Genomic DNA, 20,365 nt, shown 5'->3' on the forward strand with positions numbered 1-20,365 from the left:
TTATACAAAAAAACTAATTGATGAAATGTGTGAATTGTATGGCACAAGTAATACGTTTAAAAAAATAAATAATAATAATAATAATAATATAATAATAATAATAATAATATAAAAATAATAAAATAATACCAACAACTTCTGTCAAAAGTCCTAACTTATCCAATACCAACCTAAGACGTCAGTCATGTCTTCCTTGTAACTAGACTAACACTTTAAAATGTGGCCTCGATGTGTGGAAATTGAGGATTGTGTTCTTTGTTCCATACACAGGTTATGGACAGTGACTTACTTAGACATGAAAGCGCCGCTCTCGCAGCGTAACCGAGCAGCCTCTGGAAACAGCAGCTCGGGGCTGTGAAGAACATCCACTAGCACAGAAAACTCTGCTTGAACCTTTGGACTGAACTGCTCCTCCAGAAGAGACACGACCCCCTGTAGATCACACACAGACCCACATAAAGGCTCGATCAGATGAGAGAGATTGATACTGCTGAAGACCACACTGACTTGGACTCTCCTGTTCAATTGGCATTTAGCCTGTTCAGTCTCAGAGCCACCATGGCTGTAGACTCTAGTCTTGTTAAAAAGTATTAACCTGCAGCTTCTCAATGATGTTCTTGTAGTCGGGGCCACCGAGGGGCTCCTTACGCGGTCGCGTGCGGGCAGAAATCCTCCAGTCTTTGGCTGCTCGCTGCACCATGTTGCTGTGGACCTTGAGAGACAAAGTGTTGACCTGACTGTCCAGGTCCACTGGGATGGCAATGGCCCTTGCCTTAGCTGTGGAACAAATGAACGGTTAGATGTTGGTGTGAGGTGTGCAGCAAACACGACACAGGCACCTAACCAATTGATACAGTAGAGCTTCTCAGTGGTTACTGTGCAGCTCATACTTACACTGTGACAAGAATTTGTGAATAAGTGAGCCATCTCTGAATAAGTACTGGCACAAAACAATCAATACATTTACTATTATATTTATCATTAATTTACATTTTAATAATATATTTTAAATGTATTTCAAAGCTTCTATGTCTGTCATTGTTCAAAAACAAAAGGCTGGACAGCAGAGTAGCAACACTCACCAACGTCAGCCAGTGTTTTGATACAGCTCTCAATATTAGCCTTCTGAGCTGAGTTGATCCAAGTGCAGCTGTAGATCCTAAAAGCAGACTGGAGCAGCTTGATGAAGACAGACTGGTTTGTCTGTGAAGAGAGAGAGCATGGAATACTGTTTCTTTTTGAAAGGGCGTAAGTGTACACAAAGACAGAGATAATCCTGATGGGAACACTTGAACATTGTTTCTGATAGGAAACATTAGTACAGATTTCTGCGTAAAAAACACATCAAGCAGCTGCTTTAGGTACAAATGTCTGCAATGAAACAAGAAGGTTCCAGGCGAACGTGCAGTGAAGGAGGAAGTGTTGATATTTTACTGTAAGGTAGCTAAAAAAGTTGGCAAAGGATTTGGACGCGCCGAGAGTGAGCCTTCCTTCTGCGGGCACATTTCACCTACTTCAGAGCTGAAAAACAATACCTGCAGGTTGGAGTGGTTGACAGAGAATGGGGAGCTGAAGAAACCCTTAACAATGGCCATCACTGTCTCTGTCACATACTTCTCCAGGGCAGGATCGGCATGGTTACGGTCTGTGGTAGTGTTGCACACCTTAAATGCAAAAATGAAAGAGAGGCCCAACCTCAACATCTCTATCATCTTTTCTGCTCATGCAGTGTGTGACTAGATTTAGCATACACGTAAGCCTCAATGTAGCTTGACACTTACACTTTCTCATTAGAAAAGTATCAGGCAGACATATGTGACCTTTAAATCTGAGACTTACCCTGGACATGTCTACCAGGAAGTTGTCAAAGAGCTTCCAGATATGGTTGGAGGTATAGATCTCCTTCATTTCTACCTCTGTGTCCACATAGCAGTGATTCACAAAGTTCACATAAGCAGTTTTCACCTGGGGTATAAAGAAATAAGACATAAGATGCCTAACAAGAGATTGTACACAAAACATTTCTTCAAAATGTATTTATTATTTAGCTACAATATAAAACTCAAGCTATTTTATTATTTCTTGTAAAACTGTGCAGCCTTTACCTCTGGTATACAGTGGACATCTGTGACAACTTTGACAATGTCATCCAGTGGTAGCAGAGAGTTGCATTTCAGCTCAGTGTAGACGTTCTTGCCCTCGGTGCAGGCAGCCAGTAGTTCCACAAGTGTGTTGTGGTAGGCCAGAGCCCCATCTTCATCTGTTCGCTCTCGCTCTGAACCCATCATCTGCAGCAACACTGGGAAGGAGGAGCGGTCATTGTAGAACACCAGCACATCCTCGCCTCCGTTCACCAGCTGGATGTACAAACAGAGACCCAAAGAGTTAGTTACGTGACATAAATTCAGGGTGCACCTGCAGTCCTGCCAAGTATCATGTGGTTTGATGTTACGTGAAAAAAAATGTTATTCATACCTCTGTCATGACTTTGTCCTGACATTTCTTCACATACTTCCCATCAGCTTTCACAATGGTTTCCAAGAACTTGAGGTACTGAACATGTCTCCCATGTGTTTCAATACAGTGGACAAAATGATGGACCACACGGTCACTGATCTCATTGCACAGCTGGAAGTTGTTCATAAAAATGTGGCGCATTGTCTCTGCTTCCAGCAACTGGTGAAAAAGATTATTCAGAACTAGATGAGCTTCATAAAAAACAGTATATTGATTCATTTGTAACACAGGAAAAAAAACAGTAGGACAGCTATCACTTTTCTGCTATCAGGATGCCGTTGTTTTGGAACTTGTATTTTTCCATTATAGGCTAATTCTGCAGACGCTACTGCATGTTCTGCTAGAAAAGAGGACATCCCTAAAAAGTAAGGCATATCAACATACCCCTGGAGTGAGGAAGAGGTTCAGGTGTTTATGTAACAGAACTTGGTTCTGAGGGTTTCCTCTGCAAAAGTTTTGCAGAAACGTATGTGCCAGGGTCATGATCTCATTCATCTTCTCATCAGTCTGTGGAACGACAGAACCAAACAAATAAAAGGAAAGACTATTAGAAAGAATGCAAGACAGAAACCATGTTACATTAAGATTTCACAGAAACATCAAGTGTGACGGGTCATTCAGTTGGCCAGTTGCTTACCTTCTCATAGGGGATCTGCAGCAGGTCCAGCACCACAGTATGCGCCCCCATGTTCTTCAGCAGCCTCTGCTGCTGCACACGACTCTTCTTACTGGGATAACACAGCTTACTGAGCCGCAGTAGGATCTAAATATCAGATACACACGTCTAGTACAGACACACCACAGAACAAAATGACTAGGATAACCTGGAAATAAAGACAAAAAGCTCACCTCTTTGACAATGTTGTAGTTGTTTGCTTTGTTGCTGTCAATTTGTGGTTTATTATCTCCATCCTGTACTGGGCTCAGCACAACCTCCTGGCAAGAGAAATACATGAAGAAAAAACCTTTAGCAACTACATTAAATTATCCATTTTGATTTTATTAATACACTTAATAGCATATTAAGTATTTTAATTGCGGTAAGGTTTTAAAACATTTGACTAAAGCGCCACAATTCTTACACATTCACTCTAAAAATCAACAACCTCCACATCCAGTCTCTAATTTCCAGGCATTTGTCACAGTGTGGTGGGAAAAGTCCCTGCAATGATCAGCATCATTCTTAGCATTGCATTATTGCATCAATAATGATAAAAACACTATATGTTACAGGCTTGACAAACAAAAACTGATTTACAGCCGGTTCCTGTTCCGACAGATATTGTTATATATTATTCCTAAGTACTAAGCTAACAAAACAGCTTTCCATCCGCTTCAATGAACAATAAAAAAAAACCAAGCCATTTACAGTGCAACTGAATGACTGATTGGATGTTTAAGCTAAATATATTAACTTCCTCGGGCAAAATATATATCACACTAAAATCGGAAGCGTGAACTTTTGCTTTTAGAAACTGGATACCATTAAATGATGGTACAGCACCTCAATGTTCTGTTCTTTGCCCTGTCTGACCCCCAGGTCTTCACCACTGTAGACTCCACTCTTCTCCACCCACAGCTCTGACTTCTCGACAGTCAGACGCAGCTGATCAAGGTCTGTCTTGATCTGCTTGTAGTTCTCTACATCCTGCTCAGACACAAGCAGCTGGACCTGGAAAGAACACACACACAGACACACACACACACTGGATGAGAAATAAACCAGACATAAAGGTATTAAAAGAAACAAAATGTGTGTGAAATCATATCTCTGCCAAGAAGTCTCAGTGCACCACTTTGGAAAGTTAGCGCATTGTTAAACTTGGAGTTTGTGCAGCTCTAGATTCCAGCTGAGGAAGCTCTTAGTGAAACAGTTTACAGCAGCTGCTGTTTTTGGAGAACCATCCTAATCCAAACTGATTACATCAACAAAAATCACTTAACTCACGGAATGCCTCATGCCACACTATGTCTCTACCTGTTTAAAGGCCTGCAGCACTTCAGCTCTTTGGCTGAAGTGTTTAAAGATGAGTTGCAGTGAGCCAGACACCAGTGGGGGGTAATCTTGCATGATGAGATGGATCAGAACCCTCAAAAACGTCCGTCCACCTTCATCGTCCAGCTCCACTGCACTTAACTCTGAGCTGAAATCATACATATGCGTGCAGTCAATCCACATGCACAATTACGCTTAGACTGGAGTTTTTAAGCAGGTATTATAATTTCCAAAGAGTGTAAGGGACCAGATCAGCTTACAACTTGAATGTAGTTTCACCTACCTGCCAGCAAACATGCTTTCTGCTTTGGTTGCAATCTCATCTATGTCTGGGTCAGAAGCTGGAGACAAAATAAAGCAGACAGGTCATTACGTATGGCAGGCTGCAGAGGTAAACACATTTACAGTAGAACAGAAAATAAACATATTAAAGAGAATAAAGTCTCACGTGTCATTGGGGGCATATCCGCCAATGAGACGGAGCTGTCAGTTATGCTCTTGTCCCCGAACTCTTTCTTGTAGATGGACAACAAGTATGTGATCCTATAGTCCAACCTCACACTCAGGATGAACTAACAGGGGAAACAAACACCCAAAAATACAATCAAATAGTTGAATAACACCCAAAACATTTTTCTCATTGCATCACTAAAAGCACATCAAGTGGGTGGCGCTCACCTGCAGGATCTCAATGATCTTCAGCTTGGTGTCCATCACCATGACATCCTCATTGTCTGGCAGGAAGTGTCCTTTCCCGTAGCGCAAGGAGGGAGAGGTGTCAGGGAGGCTGTGCGGCACACCCCGACTCATCACCATCTGAGTCATCATTTCTCCAACTCCGTGGATCGTACGCAGGACATTGTTGCCTGAAGGAAACATTCATCTTTACACATTTTGCACTGTGCAGGTGTAAAGTCATTTACATCTATTCACACAGTTGACTATATTTCAGCTCAAGCCCGAGAAAGTTTGACTATGTGCAGTGTCATAAAAGCCAAAGGACATCAAAATGCCCAGAAACTTTGTCCACTTATATTAAACATTTCCAAAAGAGTTTTTCAATCCAATTTTCCTGTCCTGAATTATTTCCAAGAGCAAGATCTGTCCTTTCTGTTTCTGATCTGCAGAAAGTAATTTTTAACCTTATATCGACATGTCTCTAACTTCATATTTTGGTCCCACTGACATCCAGGCTTCTTTATCTGGTCCAAAAAACCTCTTCTAACAAGATCTAAGAACTATTACCCCATTTCTTTTCTCACTCTGCTAGTTCCGTGTTACTTTCACAGCTGAATTCTAAATTATAATGCTTTTATGCGTAGCCTTGCTCCTGCATATATTTATTAACTGCTGCATCCATATTTCCCATCTAGAATTCTGAGGACTACTGACACTGGGCTCAATGCTTCACTTGAAGAAGACAAATAATTTTGTCATATTTTAAAGCTGAATCATTTGTTTTTTATTAACTTGTTTTTTTATTAATGTTGTTACCCAAATTACAGATCAGCCTCCTCACTGCTCAATTATCTTGGTCCCTCAAAGAGGAAAGAACAGTTCTACTCATTAGCTTTAAACTTTCAAGCTGCTGTTTAAAGCGAAAAGCCTTAGTCGACTAGTGCAATGAAATAATGCACTTATACTGTTTAACTGCACTGACCAGCCTCTGGGCTCTTGTTGAGCTTGTTCATGAAGGTGAGTGGGTGCTGGACAATATCCAGGATGGCCAGCAGAGTGCGTGTGAGACGCAGCAGCTCACTAAAGCTGTAGAAACCAAAGTAAACCAGGTTACGAGCCAGATTCACCACCTGGAAGAGAGAAGTAAAGCAAGCACGTCACTGAAATAGCCTAAGTGAGAAAATAAATGTGTATTTGCAAAGATTTTGAGTTTATTATACCTCTAGTGTGAGTTCATTCTTGTCTTTGTCACCAAATGGAGAAGGCTGGCTGACCACATCTCTAAGGTATTCTTCCACAAACTCCATGGTGGGAGCAAACTTCCTCTTCATCTCATCTCTTGAGGTGTCAGTAGACTCATACTCAAACCTGTGGTGAAGCACAATCACAATCATAATCACAACAATCACACCCCGTGCATAATACACGTTATCGAACAGATAGACGCTCACTCATGGATGGTTATCTTGGAGGGGATCTCGGTCCAGAGGCGGGCGTAGCGTACAGGCACCACAGCTTCCTGTGGGTCACGGTCCACGTGCATATGCAGCATGAGACGGCAGAAGGAGGCTCTGAGGTTGTAGGGTAGGCAGTCGTCAAACATGCAGCGCAAGATCAGATCCACAGGTAGCTGACTGGAGATCTGGTTGATGGCTAGGTACTGACGGTCCAGACACATTTTAGCAAACAGGTTGAGCTGGTACCTACAGAGCAAGCAAGGGATATGTGGCAAGAAAAGAAAAAAACATGGGGAAAAGGGGCACAAACATACACTTTTACACTTGGTTGTATCAGCTATTTTTATTTTACTGGGGAAAGAAGGTGTAGAACATTGGGTCACTAAATGCAAGAATCCCACTGTCACCTGTAATAAGTGATGATGTCTACATCCATCTTATGATTGCCCTTAGCATCCTGGGCCAAGTGGCGAATGGATTTGCCATGAGGCTCCTTGTGGCTGTCTATCCAGTAGAGCCAAACCTCCTCGTCCTCTACCTCCTCCTGCAGCATAGATGACTCCAGGGTGGTCTCTGTGTTAGGGATTAGTCTGGGGGGACGGGGGAGCGAGAGGGAGAGAATGTGACATAAAGCAGTTACTAGAAAAATTGCTCACATTACACTCTGATGTAGAGCTGCTGTTGAGGCACACTGGAGGAAACATGCTGTACAGAGTACTGTGTGTGCGTGTTTATACGTGTTTAAAAATGAACGATTGAAATATGACAGGATCAGCTTGGATGTTTTAAATATAGATACCACGGGGTGTGACTCACTTGGTCTGGATGAGGATATCTGCGTTGGTGGGGTTCAGCATAAATTTACAGATAAGCTCCTGTGTGACGGGGATGGCAGTCTTGTTGGACACACAGAGATCAGAGAGATAATCCAGGAATCTGGGAGAGTAGACCAGACATGAATCAACACAACACAATCAATGTTGTACACACAAAAAGATTCAGCATAGGAACACATGAACTGGTTGCACATAAAGAAATGTGAGTGCGTTCCTGCCTATGTAGCATCACTGACTGTTACGTTGTCAAAATGTTTTGGAAAATTCTTCACTCTTCATTATAATTACTCTAATTAGTTCTTTGTATCTTACAGTATACACCGATCAGCCACAACATTATGAGCACTGGCAGGTGAAGTGAATAACCCTGATTATCTTGTTATCATGGCACCTGTCACTGGGAGGGATATTTTAGGCAGCAAGTGAACATTTTGTCCTCAAGTTGATTGTTAGAAGCAGGAAAAATGAGAAGCGTGAGGATTTGAGCGACTTTGACAAGGACCAGATTGTGATGGCTAGATGACTGGGTCAGAGCATCTCCAAAACTGCAGCTCTTGTGGGGTGTTCCCGGTCTGTAGTGGTCAGTACCTATCAAAAGTGGTTGAAGGAACGAAAAGCGGTGAACTGGAGACAGGGTCTTGGGTGGCCATGGCTCACTGATGCACATGGGGAGTGAAGGCTGGCCTGTGTAGTCCAATCAAACAGCTAGTGTAACTCAAACTGCTGAAACAGTTAAAGCTGGTTCTGATGGTGTCAGGACACACAGTTTGTTGTGTATGGGGCTACATAACATTATAACCAACAGGACACCAAGGTGGTCATAATGTTACGGCTGATCGGTGTATTATTTTAAACATTTAAATTAACATTTTTAATTGCACAAGAGTCGGATTAAATAGGTAAGATTCACATATTACATTGGCTAACAGTATTCTGCATTAGACTGTATTCTTGTGATAGTGTATTATGTATGACTACTAATTTTCAGCACATGGTAAGCTTCTTCCAATATTTTCTATTATTATATTGTTCCCTTGGGCTATCTAATCTTTGGGAGGTGTACATGTCTGACCTGGGCTCCCTGTTGCGCCTCAGCAGGCTGACGAAGGTCTCAATCTCTCTGGCTGTGATGTGTTTTTCCAGCAGCTTGCGGTTATTGTGCAGCAGGGCAGTGATTGTGTCCTCAGCCAGAATCTCATACCCAATCTGAGACTGCATGATTGTGAACTTCTTGGCTATATATTCCTACGCAGAAACAAAAAACATATGGTTATAAACACTTTTTATGTAAGTGGTATTAAAGTGAAGTTGAGAGAAAAAGTCTGCATAAAAATGTGCAGAATCACTGAATCTAGTGTCTTCATTCAATCATAATACAGAGAGAACTTGTTGAACAAGATAACTCTTGGAAAAAAAACATCCTGATTTACATTCATGAAGTTGAGTTACACCTGAGAGCTGCCTAACACATTCACAGCCTGTTAACCACTGAGCAGCTCAACATGAGCTATATGTGATTAGTCAAGAGCTGCAAATGATGACTATTTTCATCATCAATTAATCTACTGATTAATCAAGTAACTGATGATTAAGCATCTTATAAAATGTCAAAATAACAAGTACACTTAAAACTTATCGAAGCCCAAAAGTGAGGTTATGCAAATGCTTAATTTGTTAGACGAGCACAAACCCCCCTGAAAAATATTGAATTTGTTATGAAATGAAATTGAGAAACTTCAAATCTCCATATTTTCAAAGGCGTAACTAGCAAATGTTTGGTTATTAAAGCAAGTATATGGTTGTTTTTCTTTACACAAAAACAAATATTGTTGTATTAGAAAAGCACAAGTGATACGAATAACATTAATAACGGCTCTGTGAATGTGTCCCAGTAACAGTGTTTTAATGCATTTTATTATTTACACCTGTGCTTTTCCTTCCGTGACATTTCAAAATATCTTCTGTGAAAAAGGCCTGTTGCTTTAATGAAGTAATTATTAGGTGACATGACTAACACTGCAGGGAACGAGAATGAAAGCAAGGAATTTAAAAAATAACTTCTAGTGAGATACTGAGTGTCTACTTCTTGTTTTACTCACAAATGTTAATCTATGACACGCTAACATGCAGGACGACAGTAGCACAAGCAGAGTCCAACGTCAGTCAAATAACTGCAGATGCAGGTGTATCTAGCTAAAGAAGTTTGCTTAAAAGCTAGCTGGCTAATAGCTAGCATCAGCCGAGAGCTATTAGTCGTACCTGGACAAGAAAGACTGTAGCAGCAAAAGCCACAAGTGTACTGAGCTGAGAATGAGTGCATTAAATAATGCGAAAATTGGTAAAAAAACCAACAAACTTGGAACTGGAAGATTATAATCAACTCATTTTCATCATGAAATCTTTCATGAATTATTTCTATTGATTCACTAATCAATTTAAAAGACTGTTTGAGCACAACATTGTTTCCTTGACCAAGGGCAGCATTACAGCAGCTGTAGTCCCTGAATAGATTTTTCCAGACAGTCTGGCAGGATCTATGCTGATACTGCCAAAAGCCACCTCTCTATCCTTAAACTACCCCACATCCCCGTGATAATGAGCACGTTAATTAGTCTGATGAAAACTCAATGAATACTCAATATCAGACTTGTGTAGAAGGCAGAAACATGCCTGGTTCTTGCGATAGTCCTGTTGAGAGTGGCGCAGCACCCTGTAGCAGAGTCTCAACATGTACTTGAAGTGAGCATAGCGCTGGTCTCCCAAATCCTCCAGCTTTAGCATTGGACCTTCACCCTGATCTGTGAATGGAGCCTTCAGGATGCCAAAAATCTGGAGGAACAGAAAACCTTCTTAATTTGTGGTAATGGTAATGAAAATAGGACACAATCAAACAGTCCTGAACCCTTATGTTAAACTTCAGATCAATCTGCACTCTGTCCAAACATAAAGGACAGAAAGGACAGACAGAAGCATGTATGAGCGTGTGTGTGTGTGTACTAATGCTGACCTGGGCGAGGATGTTCTGTTCCCTCATGAGTTTCTGCCTCTCTCGGTTGGGTGTAGAGGTGACCACTGACAGAACATCCTGGCCATTGTTTGGTACCACACACACAAAGAAAACCAAGTCCTCCAGGAGCTTAGTCACAAACCTGAAATATACAAAAAGTAACATGTGAAATCATAAAATATGCACGCCATCTTGTGCCGCCTGTGTCGTCACGCTCATGCGTCAGTACCTTCTCTCATTCTGAAAGATGTTGCCGTACTGAAGCTTCCTCACAGTGGACTCCAGGACCTTGCTGGCATCATTGGCAAAGTCCAAGTCTCGGACCTCCGACAGGGGCACAGACACGATAGCAAAAGCCTCTTTGTCCTCTTTAGTGGGACAGGTGCCAATCTATTGTGACAGCCAGAAGAAATGTCCAAATAATGCATCCATGTATGTGTATGTGCGTGTTTGTTTGTGTGTGTGTGCATGTGTGTGTGTGTGTGTGTGTCTGTGTACCTTGAGCATAACCGGACGCTCCTCGTCTGCATCGATGGGAACGTTGGTGCTTGTCACCCAGGTGTTGGTGCACAGGTGCCTAAGTCTCACATAGGAGTTTCTGAGGAAGGATGGGACAATTAATTTACACCAAACATGATGTTTAAATGGTTGCATATTTGCTGCCTCATATCCAGTCTTAAAATTATTATTATTTTTAGCAATGCTAGCGGGGCAGCTTTCGGTTAGGTTTATATCAGCAACTATTGGATGGATGCCATGACATTTTTAAGGACATTCGTGGTCTTCAAGGGACAAAACCTAATAACTTTGGTAATTCTCTGACTTCTACTCCACATTACTATTTTTTAACTATTGGATGGGTTACTATGAAATTTGGTGCAGACACGAATGTGCCCCTCAGGATGAATTGTAATAACTTTAGTGATTCACTACTTTTTCATCTAGTCGAATCACCAGGTCAACTCCATCCAAAGCTTTGGTTTATGACCAGATACCTGCAAAACATTCATTCTCCCATCAGCCTTAGCTCTTCTTTGTGTTTAGTATGAACATTAGCATGCATGGTAAACATTACACCTACTAAACAATGAGACACTTCCATTTACTTCTATTTCAGCTGCACTTGTTTGTGAAATTATCCAGTAACAAGTGTCAGTAAATCGTTCTGCTGCAAACAAAATTACATTTAGTTGAAGAAAATTCACAAAAGCAGATGGTTTGGCGTCAAAAGGAGTGACATTATCTCACCTTAATGGCAGCTTTTCTGACAAGAAGTGCTCTGCTATGTGCTGTGAACTCTAGTTAAAAATGCCCCCTGTGTATACAACTACAGCAGATGTAACTTGTTCATTGTTACTGTTGCCCCCATGTGAGTGACTGACCTGGGCACGAGACAGTCTGCCCGCTGCAGGGTGGTTGCATCCAGCTCAAACAGAGAGGCAATGTCATTCCCATGGGGAACAGAAACCAGGGTGAAAGCAATCTTCTCTGCCGCTTGATGCTTCCTCTTGGAGAACACAATATCTGTTTCATTCTGCAGCACACACGCATATGAGAGAATACACACAAAGATTCACACACACACACACAAACACACATGGAGGAAGTAGAAATTAGTGTCAGCAGTCTAAAAGCTTATGTGGCAGACAGTGAAGTCGTTTATCACTACTCACAGTGTGGATTTTATACTGTCCCTGCAATCTTTAAATGTACATACATACACAACACTATATCCCTTTGTGTGTTTAGTCCATATTCAAGTCTATAAAAAGAAAGAGGCATGCAGAGCTTGGTAACACTGTTGCAAGTCAATAAACCTCACTTGGAGCAGGACAATTTGCTTGTTTGGTTTGCAAACCATCAAAAGAGTCAAAGTCTTACAATAAGACCATTAATCAATAAGTCAATCAACAAAAAAAATTAGCTTTTTATATATTTTTGTCTTTATTTATAATTGTCTATGTTATGCACTAATTTACCTACAACATGACGTTTCTGATAACTGATAAACCATTTCACTGGTTCCAGCTACTCAAATGTGCTAATATGCTCTTTTTCGTTGTTGTATGTGATCGTAAAATTATTAAAAATTATCTTTTTTCGAACGGTTGGTTAGATAAAAGAAGCAAAATAGTCACTGTGGGCAATGGGAAATTACTCTATTACACTATGTTCTCACATTTCATAGACAAAATGTATAATTATGAATAATTCAGACTTCAACCAGCGCATATTTGGTATATTACTTTAGATTATGATACTAGACATATAGACCGGTACTGGATATTGTAACACAAATGTTATGATAACTAATAACACTGAGAGGGCTGTTCTGTTGGTTCCTATTAGATTGAGTGAGTGTATATCTTGCTATATTCTAAAGATTCAGCTTCATCTCAGTGAACAAGAATTTCTATGTTGAGTATTAAGTCTATGTGAACAAAAGCTGAGAATAGAAACGTTTATTGTCAAGTTGCCATGACTTTTCGACAAATACTCACATAAATACTGATAAATGAGACCAACTGTTGATAAAATCTATAATTGAGGACAGATGGATGTGAGCCAAACTATACTGTCACAGCTTCTCACACTAATGAGGTATCAAATTACATAGAAATGTAGCCAGAGAGCCATGACTTCTCTGTGTGGTGTGTCAGACACTGCAGTACGTAGGCTGGTACAGTCTGCACTGTGCAGATGCAGCAGATAATGGCGAGGGTTAATTTCTCCCACTGTTCTCTGCATGTCAATGGGAAGCTCCCCAGAGCTGCCTCCACGCCTCAGCTTCTCTATCCTCCCACTCCCCCCACCCCCCCCTCCGCTGGTGACTCACCCCACCAGCTTAGCACAGGCGAGTGGAGCAGAGCAGACAGCACGTCTGCCTCCCCTCCATCCCCTCTCGCAGGGCACCCCCACACCCAGACGTTATGTAAGGAGCCCCCTGTGTGTCTGAAATTCAGCATGTGCATGAGAAAGTGTGTGAGGCTGAGACAGTTTGTGTGCGTGTTCCTGTGCATTGCCAGAATACAAATGTGCAAGGTAGCTAAGAGCTGAAAGAAATGTCTAGATATAGATTCAGAGTTTGTGTGTGCATGCATGTGTGTACAAGCACTCTGTGGGTGTATTTGCTGGTGGTATACCAGGGGAGGGGAAGATGGAGAAAGGCCTGAAGTTGGACAGACAACAAATAACTGCTGAGATAATTGTTCTTTCTAATGAAACACTCATACAATCTTATCTCCTGTTCACTAACTCATTTCAGTCAAGTGCAGGCTGACTCGTCTGTTGTTTAAATGAAAAAAACTATTTGCATTGCTGATGTCTTGAATTATAAATACCCCCTTAGTATATAAAAAAAGGTCAAAAATCTGTCTGTAGTAGCCAGTCTGAGGTTAGGTACATGTGACTTTGCAGCTCAATGTGCTTGTTTTACTGACTTACCTCTCCTTTGGGCTCCACCGTGTTGTCTTTGAATTCAGGGTTCACCTGCAAAGAAACTGAGCGGTCAGTGACCTCAATCTAAAAAGCTCTGATGGTAATCCTGTCATCATCACCCCACATCACCCAAATCCGAACTATTCAACAGCAAATCATGGGCGATAGTGGCCATATCAATGAGAATACTGCCACCTACAGCACATGACCAAAAATCCCATTCAACTGTGCTTATTCAGAAACTGACTGTGAGTGCAAGCCACTTTCTAAAAGTAATTGTAAATGTAAATTCTAAATGTAATTTAACACAATCGTAAGCAGCTGCAAAATGAAATGGACGAAAACAGAAGCAAGAAGAAGTGTTTAAGAGTCAAACTCACCTCAGCCGCGAGGTAATTCCCAGTCGCCAGGTGTTTGAAGCGGAAGAGACTGTTCCACTGGCCGGCTCCGCCTCTACAGGGGTCGTAGTGCACAACCTGAGACAGAGACATGACATAAGGAAATATTTATACACCTAGAGGCATCAGTTTTCATCCATCTTGTTATGAGATTTTCTGTTTCCTGCAAGTATGTGGCTTAATGTCAGACTGTGATCGCCTCCATGGGTCCGATATAGTGCAGAGGGACTTTTTAAACATTATTTAAATATATGTCTGTATGGATATTACAACACTGTTAATTAAGTTTTAGGTTTTGTTTAATAGACATAGCAGCTCCATGTAGGATCGGATTGGTTCAACAGCAGGTGGCTGATTTCTTATTTAAAGTGACAATAATTCACAAATTAAATGAAACGGGGACACGTGGACTTCATTTTCAGCACTTGAAACACCAACGTCAGATTAGCCTATCACTACGGAGTCAGAATGAGTCAGAATAATAGTCATCCTCAGCGCCAAGTACAACAGGAATTTTTTGTTCGTCATTCTGACAAAACAACATGTCAACAACTGATACGGCAACATAAGTACATTGTGCCAAAAGCAGCAGGAACTTCCATTTAAAAAGCTGATAAGAGGAACATACAGTACAATAGACAGTGGGATACAAAAACACTAAAGGTTAAAGTGGCAGTAAAGTAGAAAGTATGAAATATCTTGATCATATAGTTCCCATGAAAGAAGAAATGATGGCCTAAATTTGTGTGAAATGGTCCATAATTATAACAAAACCATACATTTAAGTGCTTACAAATACATCATTTGTTGATTTATGTTTATTTAAACTGAGCTGGGCAAACTTTATGGCTCTTTAGCAAGCTCTTTGTTTTGTTGATGTATGGCTGGCTGTCAAGTAAAAGGGACCACAGATATATTTTCAGTTTAACTTAGTCCATAAACTCCACTCAGGCCAACAAGATATATGATAGAAAAATACTTGTTTCTAAAAAGATTTTAATAATGTAGCACTGATGGTGGTAAAGAGCGATATTGTTCATTCCTTTTTTGTTTTTTTACCTCAATCTCCCAGAGAGCCTTGGAGCTGGTGGCGGAGGTGGCAGACTGCCGCAGTGTGGTCCTGAGAAAGATGTGCTGCTGCTTCTTGTAGTCGTCACAGGTCAGAAACTTCTCCTGCTCAGCGTGAAACAGCCTCACCACATCTCCCTAACAGAGGACAGGTACAGAGCATGAGGCCACTGAAAGATAACCGCATGCTGTTTGCTCTAAATACATGCAAACTACATGCAGCTCTGCTAAAAATCATACACAGAGGAAACAGACCTAAAAGTGATAAAAACAGCATACCCCTTTTAAAACATCTTCCCTGTAGTCACTAAACTTCATGAACAAGGCGACCTTCCAGCTGGTGTTACAGTTAACAGCATTGACCTGCAGCAGGAAGGATAGTGTAAGAGGAAAACACAACATGGTCATGCACATGTTCCAAAGGATCAGATTTTGTTCTGTGTACTAGGACGATATATCAATACATTAAAAACTATTAGATAAACTACAGCGTCAAAGTCAAAGTCAAAGTCAAAGTCAGCTTTAATGTCAATTTTTTCACATGCACCAGACATACAAAGGGATCAAGAGGACGTTTCTCACTCTCCCACGATGAAACAGATAAAGTGCCCAGGCACAACAGATAAGACAAGACATTTCCTAATACTAAAAGTAAACATTCTAAAACATTCCAAAAGTAAACATAGCTTGAAGAGAAGCTAGAGGAGTTTCTTGGTGAAACGTTATAAGTTTTTATCTGATAACAGTAAGACATTCAACACTAATAGAAACAACATTAAATGAACTAGTCCCACCTCTTTGCAGCCAGGGTTGTCCAGCAGCTCGATGTTACTGGCATGAAGAGGCTGCCCTGCGTTCACTGGCATTAGCACCACCTTGTCTCCAACCACCACCTTGAACCCAGTTAGAGACAGTCATACTCCAGCAGGAGACACAGGTTGGTAAACTTCCAGCAGTGTTCAAATGGGACAAACAGAAAGTCAGAGTGTGTCCATGCAAGTGGTTTTCCTAAGGTCTGCAAAAATCCCCTTATTCAAAAAAACAAAAAAACAAAAACAGTGCTATGTGCAACAGCAACAGGCTGAGCTCCATTTGGGAGAGAGTAGTTGAGCTCTGCACGGAAAACAGGTTTATTCAAACTATGGCGAGTGGACATGAATGAAGCATACAGCGATATGGTGACTGAAAAGTATTTCATGTTAACCAGCCACACACAAGCACACTGTGGCCTCGGAAATGGGTACACTAATTCCAATGTTATGTGGGAATATTTGAAAACATTTTGAATACAATGAAGCAGTATCAGCAACACGCGGTAAATAGAAAGTAACAACTGACTGGATGCTTTTAAAGCTCAACCTAACAGCCTACATGCAATGGGAAGGCCGGTGCATCCATGCTTCTTAGATGATATTCTGTGTCTGACTGAATAATGCACAAACACCATGCACAATCAAGAGCAATACCTTTAACCATAGGATGCTAAAGCCAAAGGGGGAAGGACAAAATCAGAAATGTTACTGGAACAGGACAAACAATGAACTGACGGTGTATAGGATGAAAAAGTCGGATCAAACACCAAACGACATCTGCTTCACTTGTATCAGAGACCAATGTCAATTTGTTGTACAGCACTTCCTGTAGATAGAGAAACCTACATTATCTCCTTCACTGCGGAGCTTCCAGAAGGGCTGAATGTAGAACCAGGAGCCCTCATTCCCGGCTGGGTCCAAAGAAACTCGCATGGCATTCTTCTCAAGCAGAGCAGGCAGACGCTTGTTCACCGTCAGGTATTTATTGCTCTTAATGTGCAGGAGCTGAGACAGAAGGATCAGAGTGTTTAGACACTATAAGACCAGTGGTGGAGGAAGAACCTTAATTAAAAGTATTAATACTATACTGTGAAAATACTTCATTAAGAGTAAAAGTCTGTGACACAAGAGTAAACTTACTCTGTATAACTGTAAAAGGAGGATTTTACTGCTGTAGTTGGTTGAGGTGGAGCTCATTTGAACTATTTTATATAGCACTGCAACTAATGATTATTTTTATTATGATGGATTAATATCCTGATTATTTTCTCAATCAACCGATTGCTTGTTTAGTTTGTAAAAGTTCATAAAATTCAGCCCAGTGCCCAAAGTGACAACTTCATAATGCCTGTTTTGTCCAACCAATAGTCAAAAACTCTTAAAAATACATTTAAAATACTTAAATATTTTAAGGAAAAGCAGCATTTTTGCATACAAAATGATTTAAACGATGATCAAAATAGTTGCCCATTCATTTTCTATCAATCGACTAATCAATTAACCGACTAATCCTTTCAGCTGTACTTGTTACTGTTACTGGTGGGTAGTTTAACCTATAACAAAGCAACATGTTTTTTAAGCTCTTCATATGTTTTATGTTAAGTACTTGTAGTGTAAAATGGCATACTCAAAATACTGAGCACTTACAGTACTTAGTACAGTGCTTAAGTTAATGTACTTCAACCACTGTACAAGAATAATAACAGATCCACCTAACCTCTTGCTCGATTTTAAAGAGCTGGTTTAAAATTGTATTCAATTTGACCTCATTAACATAAGTGTGTGTAATACCACACAACCCATTTCCTGATTCATTTAACAAACAAGGACTAAATTATACCAGTATATATCAGGTCAACCCTAACAAGTAGCTTATTGATACGGCCTATTTACTGAAGCAATGAAACAATAGTGACTGCCCTGAAGGCGTTTTGAAACAGCAGTTAAATATGTAGATGATTTTCTCAATTCAGTTCCCTAAAACAAGAGTTTAGCAATCAGCGAAACCAAATACTATCACTGGCTTCGACAACATTCCCAGAGGTATCAGGGATTGAATGACAGTAACACAACCTTGGTAAACAGGAAAACAAAAACAGGCTCCGGACTTAAGACAATCTGGTGCCGCAGGTGTTTGCTGAAGAGATGGGCCGTACCTGGACGACATTACTGTATTTGACAATGTCTCCAAGGAGCTTCTTGTTCTCTGACTCGTTCTGCTTCTGCTCCAGTTCTGCTGCATGCTGAGTGGTGAAACAGAGATTTACATAAGCTTTGGGAATAAAGAAAAATAAGATATAGATGCAGATTGTGATTAAAGAAAACAATTATACCTGTAACTTCTTAAACAGGTCTCCCTGTGTGTTGTTGTTTCCTTGTTTTCCTTGTTTTGCCTTCCAGAACTGCTTCTGGGCCGAGTATCTGTTCATGGGACACATCTTGAAGAGGCAATCTGGATAGGAGGAAAAGCATTCAGGAACATAGGAGTCGCTCTCAGGATGTCAATTCAGGGTCTTAATGTGGTGAAACTAAATTTTTGAGGTTAATGGTTATTTACCCACCAGAGGCCAGTGGAGCCACTTAAACACATGAAAGCTTCTCTAAAACCACAGTGTTGTTTTATATGACATTGGGTGCAAATGATCAGGTGACAGTCTAAAAGTGTGTGTGTGTGTGTGTGTGTGTGTGTGTGTGTGTGTGTGTGTGTGTGTGTGTGTGTGTGTGATTAGTGTATTCCTACACACCTCTGAACTTTTTGGGAGGGTTGGCCAGGTCTCCAGCATCAGGCTGGATCACACACCTGTCATCGACAAGCCTGCAGAGAAGAGCACAAAATGATAATAAAATCGCTGCAGGTCATTTTAGCCTTCATGCAGTGGCTCTGTTCAGCCAGAAAATCACTTGCCTTGAAGGTAAAGATTTACATAGCACAAACTGTAGTCTAACTGTGGTATCACAGTCAAACGCAAATACACAAAGCAGAACCTCTGTCTAGTATTAAAACCAATCATTTGAATACACGGTTCAAAACCACACCGGCTCTACAGCCGACTGGCTACCTGCAGGATGAAATGCTCTGCTGGCAGCACAAGAAAGAGTGACAGCGCTGTTCACCATCGTGTCCATCTCCGCAGAGCTCTCCCAGTATCTGGGCTGATGATCTGAACATTTAGATGGATGAAGTTCATTTAATTTAACACAGCTTTGATCTACACTTTCCAGCCCAGTAGGAAGGAAGGTTTGGGGGCGCGGGAGGTCTGCTCAGTCTTGTGGTTTGTATCAAGATAGATAAACTGGGGGTAACATGACATCCAAGTTTGGTTGACAGCCAAGGTATGTCCTTTCTGGGTAACTGTGGAAACATGGTGGTTCAACCGGGCGGACCCCATTGAAGGCGGTCCGCAGCTCATTCTAAGGTAATGAAAACATATACCTAGACTTTTTATTATAAGTAACAAAAACATCTATCAACATGGTATGTGTAAAATGTTGTGAATTGTGCTTTTACTGTCTGTAGGCACAGGCTGACGTGAGCTGCTGCCACCAGAGGAAACTATGTGGTTTCTGTGCAAGGTTGATTAGAGAGCTTTGGAAGGGTGTCATCCAGTTAATAACTGCCTTGTTTCCCCACATCTAGCCTTTTATATGCTTGTTACTGACTACTGACAGTTTTAGGGAGGCACAGAAGGTGAGTGAAAATTCTCACTGACTTTTGGTTAAACTTCTGAAACCGATGACAAATCTCTAGAACAAATGCTTTGGTGCACAAAAAGCTAAAAGGGATTAATGTTGCAAAAGAACCTTCCTAACACTGTGCAAACGGTGCACATGGTTGGTATTCATATTCATTTCAGCCGCCTCCATGTTAGTAGTCAACGCTGAGAAGACTGAGGGTGATGGTGCTCATAAAAGCTGTAATGGCAGAAAGCCCATTACTTAGTTGAATTGGAGGAGTAACAGCAGGCAAAACAATGGAGACGGAAAAGAGCGGGTTTACGAACAGAATACCTAAACCATTAAAAGCGGTCAGAGGGGGGTCACAGGCTTTCTTACTTGTGACTCAAATGCAAGTCGGAGCTACAGCAGTGAAATCATCTATTCTGCATTTGAAAATGTAGGAAAAGATTAGAAGCCTTGTTTAGTTGCTGCAACTCGTTG

General features: G+C 41.1%; 1 protein-coding gene across 2 annotated transcripts in view; it reads right to left on the reverse strand.

Moving 5' to 3' along the window:
• Window positions 1-20,365, reverse strand: part of itpr2 (inositol 1,4,5-trisphosphate receptor, type 2) — a 57,696-nt gene that overhangs the window by 33,925 nt on the left and 3,406 nt on the right. For both annotated transcript variants that reach the window (XM_051382768.1, XM_051382767.1), the window contains exons 2-36: window positions 18,952-19,022; window positions 18,541-18,659; window positions 18,364-18,450; window positions 17,054-17,212; window positions 16,190-16,288; window positions 15,675-15,758; window positions 15,387-15,533; window positions 14,310-14,405; window positions 13,936-13,980; window positions 11,874-12,025; window positions 10,990-11,089; window positions 10,721-10,881; window positions 10,492-10,633; window positions 10,155-10,313; window positions 8,557-8,729; window positions 7,465-7,584; window positions 7,056-7,238; window positions 6,643-6,894; window positions 6,412-6,559; window positions 6,174-6,321; window positions 5,192-5,379; window positions 4,962-5,085; window positions 4,797-4,854; window positions 4,496-4,661; window positions 4,022-4,189; window positions 3,367-3,453; window positions 3,155-3,280; window positions 2,902-3,024; window positions 2,476-2,676; window positions 2,106-2,357; window positions 1,840-1,965; window positions 1,536-1,664; window positions 1,083-1,203; window positions 596-777; window positions 290-432 (exon numbers count right to left, since the gene is read on the reverse strand). In XM_051382768.1, coding sequence (XP_051238728.1) covers window positions 290-432; window positions 596-777; window positions 1,083-1,203; window positions 1,536-1,664; window positions 1,840-1,965; window positions 2,106-2,357; window positions 2,476-2,676; window positions 2,902-3,024; window positions 3,155-3,280; window positions 3,367-3,453; window positions 4,022-4,189; window positions 4,496-4,661; window positions 4,797-4,854; window positions 4,962-5,085; window positions 5,192-5,379; window positions 6,174-6,321; window positions 6,412-6,559; window positions 6,643-6,894; window positions 7,056-7,238; window positions 7,465-7,584; window positions 8,557-8,729; window positions 10,155-10,313; window positions 10,492-10,633; window positions 10,721-10,881; window positions 10,990-11,089; window positions 11,874-12,025; window positions 13,936-13,980; window positions 14,310-14,405; window positions 15,387-15,533; window positions 15,675-15,758; window positions 16,190-16,288; window positions 17,054-17,212; window positions 18,364-18,450; window positions 18,541-18,659; window positions 18,952-19,022 — 4,839 coding nt within the window. The remainder of the gene's footprint in view (window positions 1-289; window positions 433-595; window positions 778-1,082; window positions 1,204-1,535; window positions 1,665-1,839; window positions 1,966-2,105; window positions 2,358-2,475; window positions 2,677-2,901; window positions 3,025-3,154; window positions 3,281-3,366; window positions 3,454-4,021; window positions 4,190-4,495; window positions 4,662-4,796; window positions 4,855-4,961; window positions 5,086-5,191; window positions 5,380-6,173; window positions 6,322-6,411; window positions 6,560-6,642; window positions 6,895-7,055; window positions 7,239-7,464; window positions 7,585-8,556; window positions 8,730-10,154; window positions 10,314-10,491; window positions 10,634-10,720; window positions 10,882-10,989; window positions 11,090-11,873; window positions 12,026-13,935; window positions 13,981-14,309; window positions 14,406-15,386; window positions 15,534-15,674; window positions 15,759-16,189; window positions 16,289-17,053; window positions 17,213-18,363; window positions 18,451-18,540; window positions 18,660-18,951; window positions 19,023-20,365) is intronic.

Source organism: Dicentrarchus labrax, unplaced genomic scaffold (genome assembly GCF_905237075.1).
Source record: "Dicentrarchus labrax unplaced genomic scaffold, dlabrax2021, whole genome shotgun sequence".
NCBI lineage: Eukaryota > Metazoa > Chordata > Actinopteri > Moronidae > Dicentrarchus > Dicentrarchus labrax.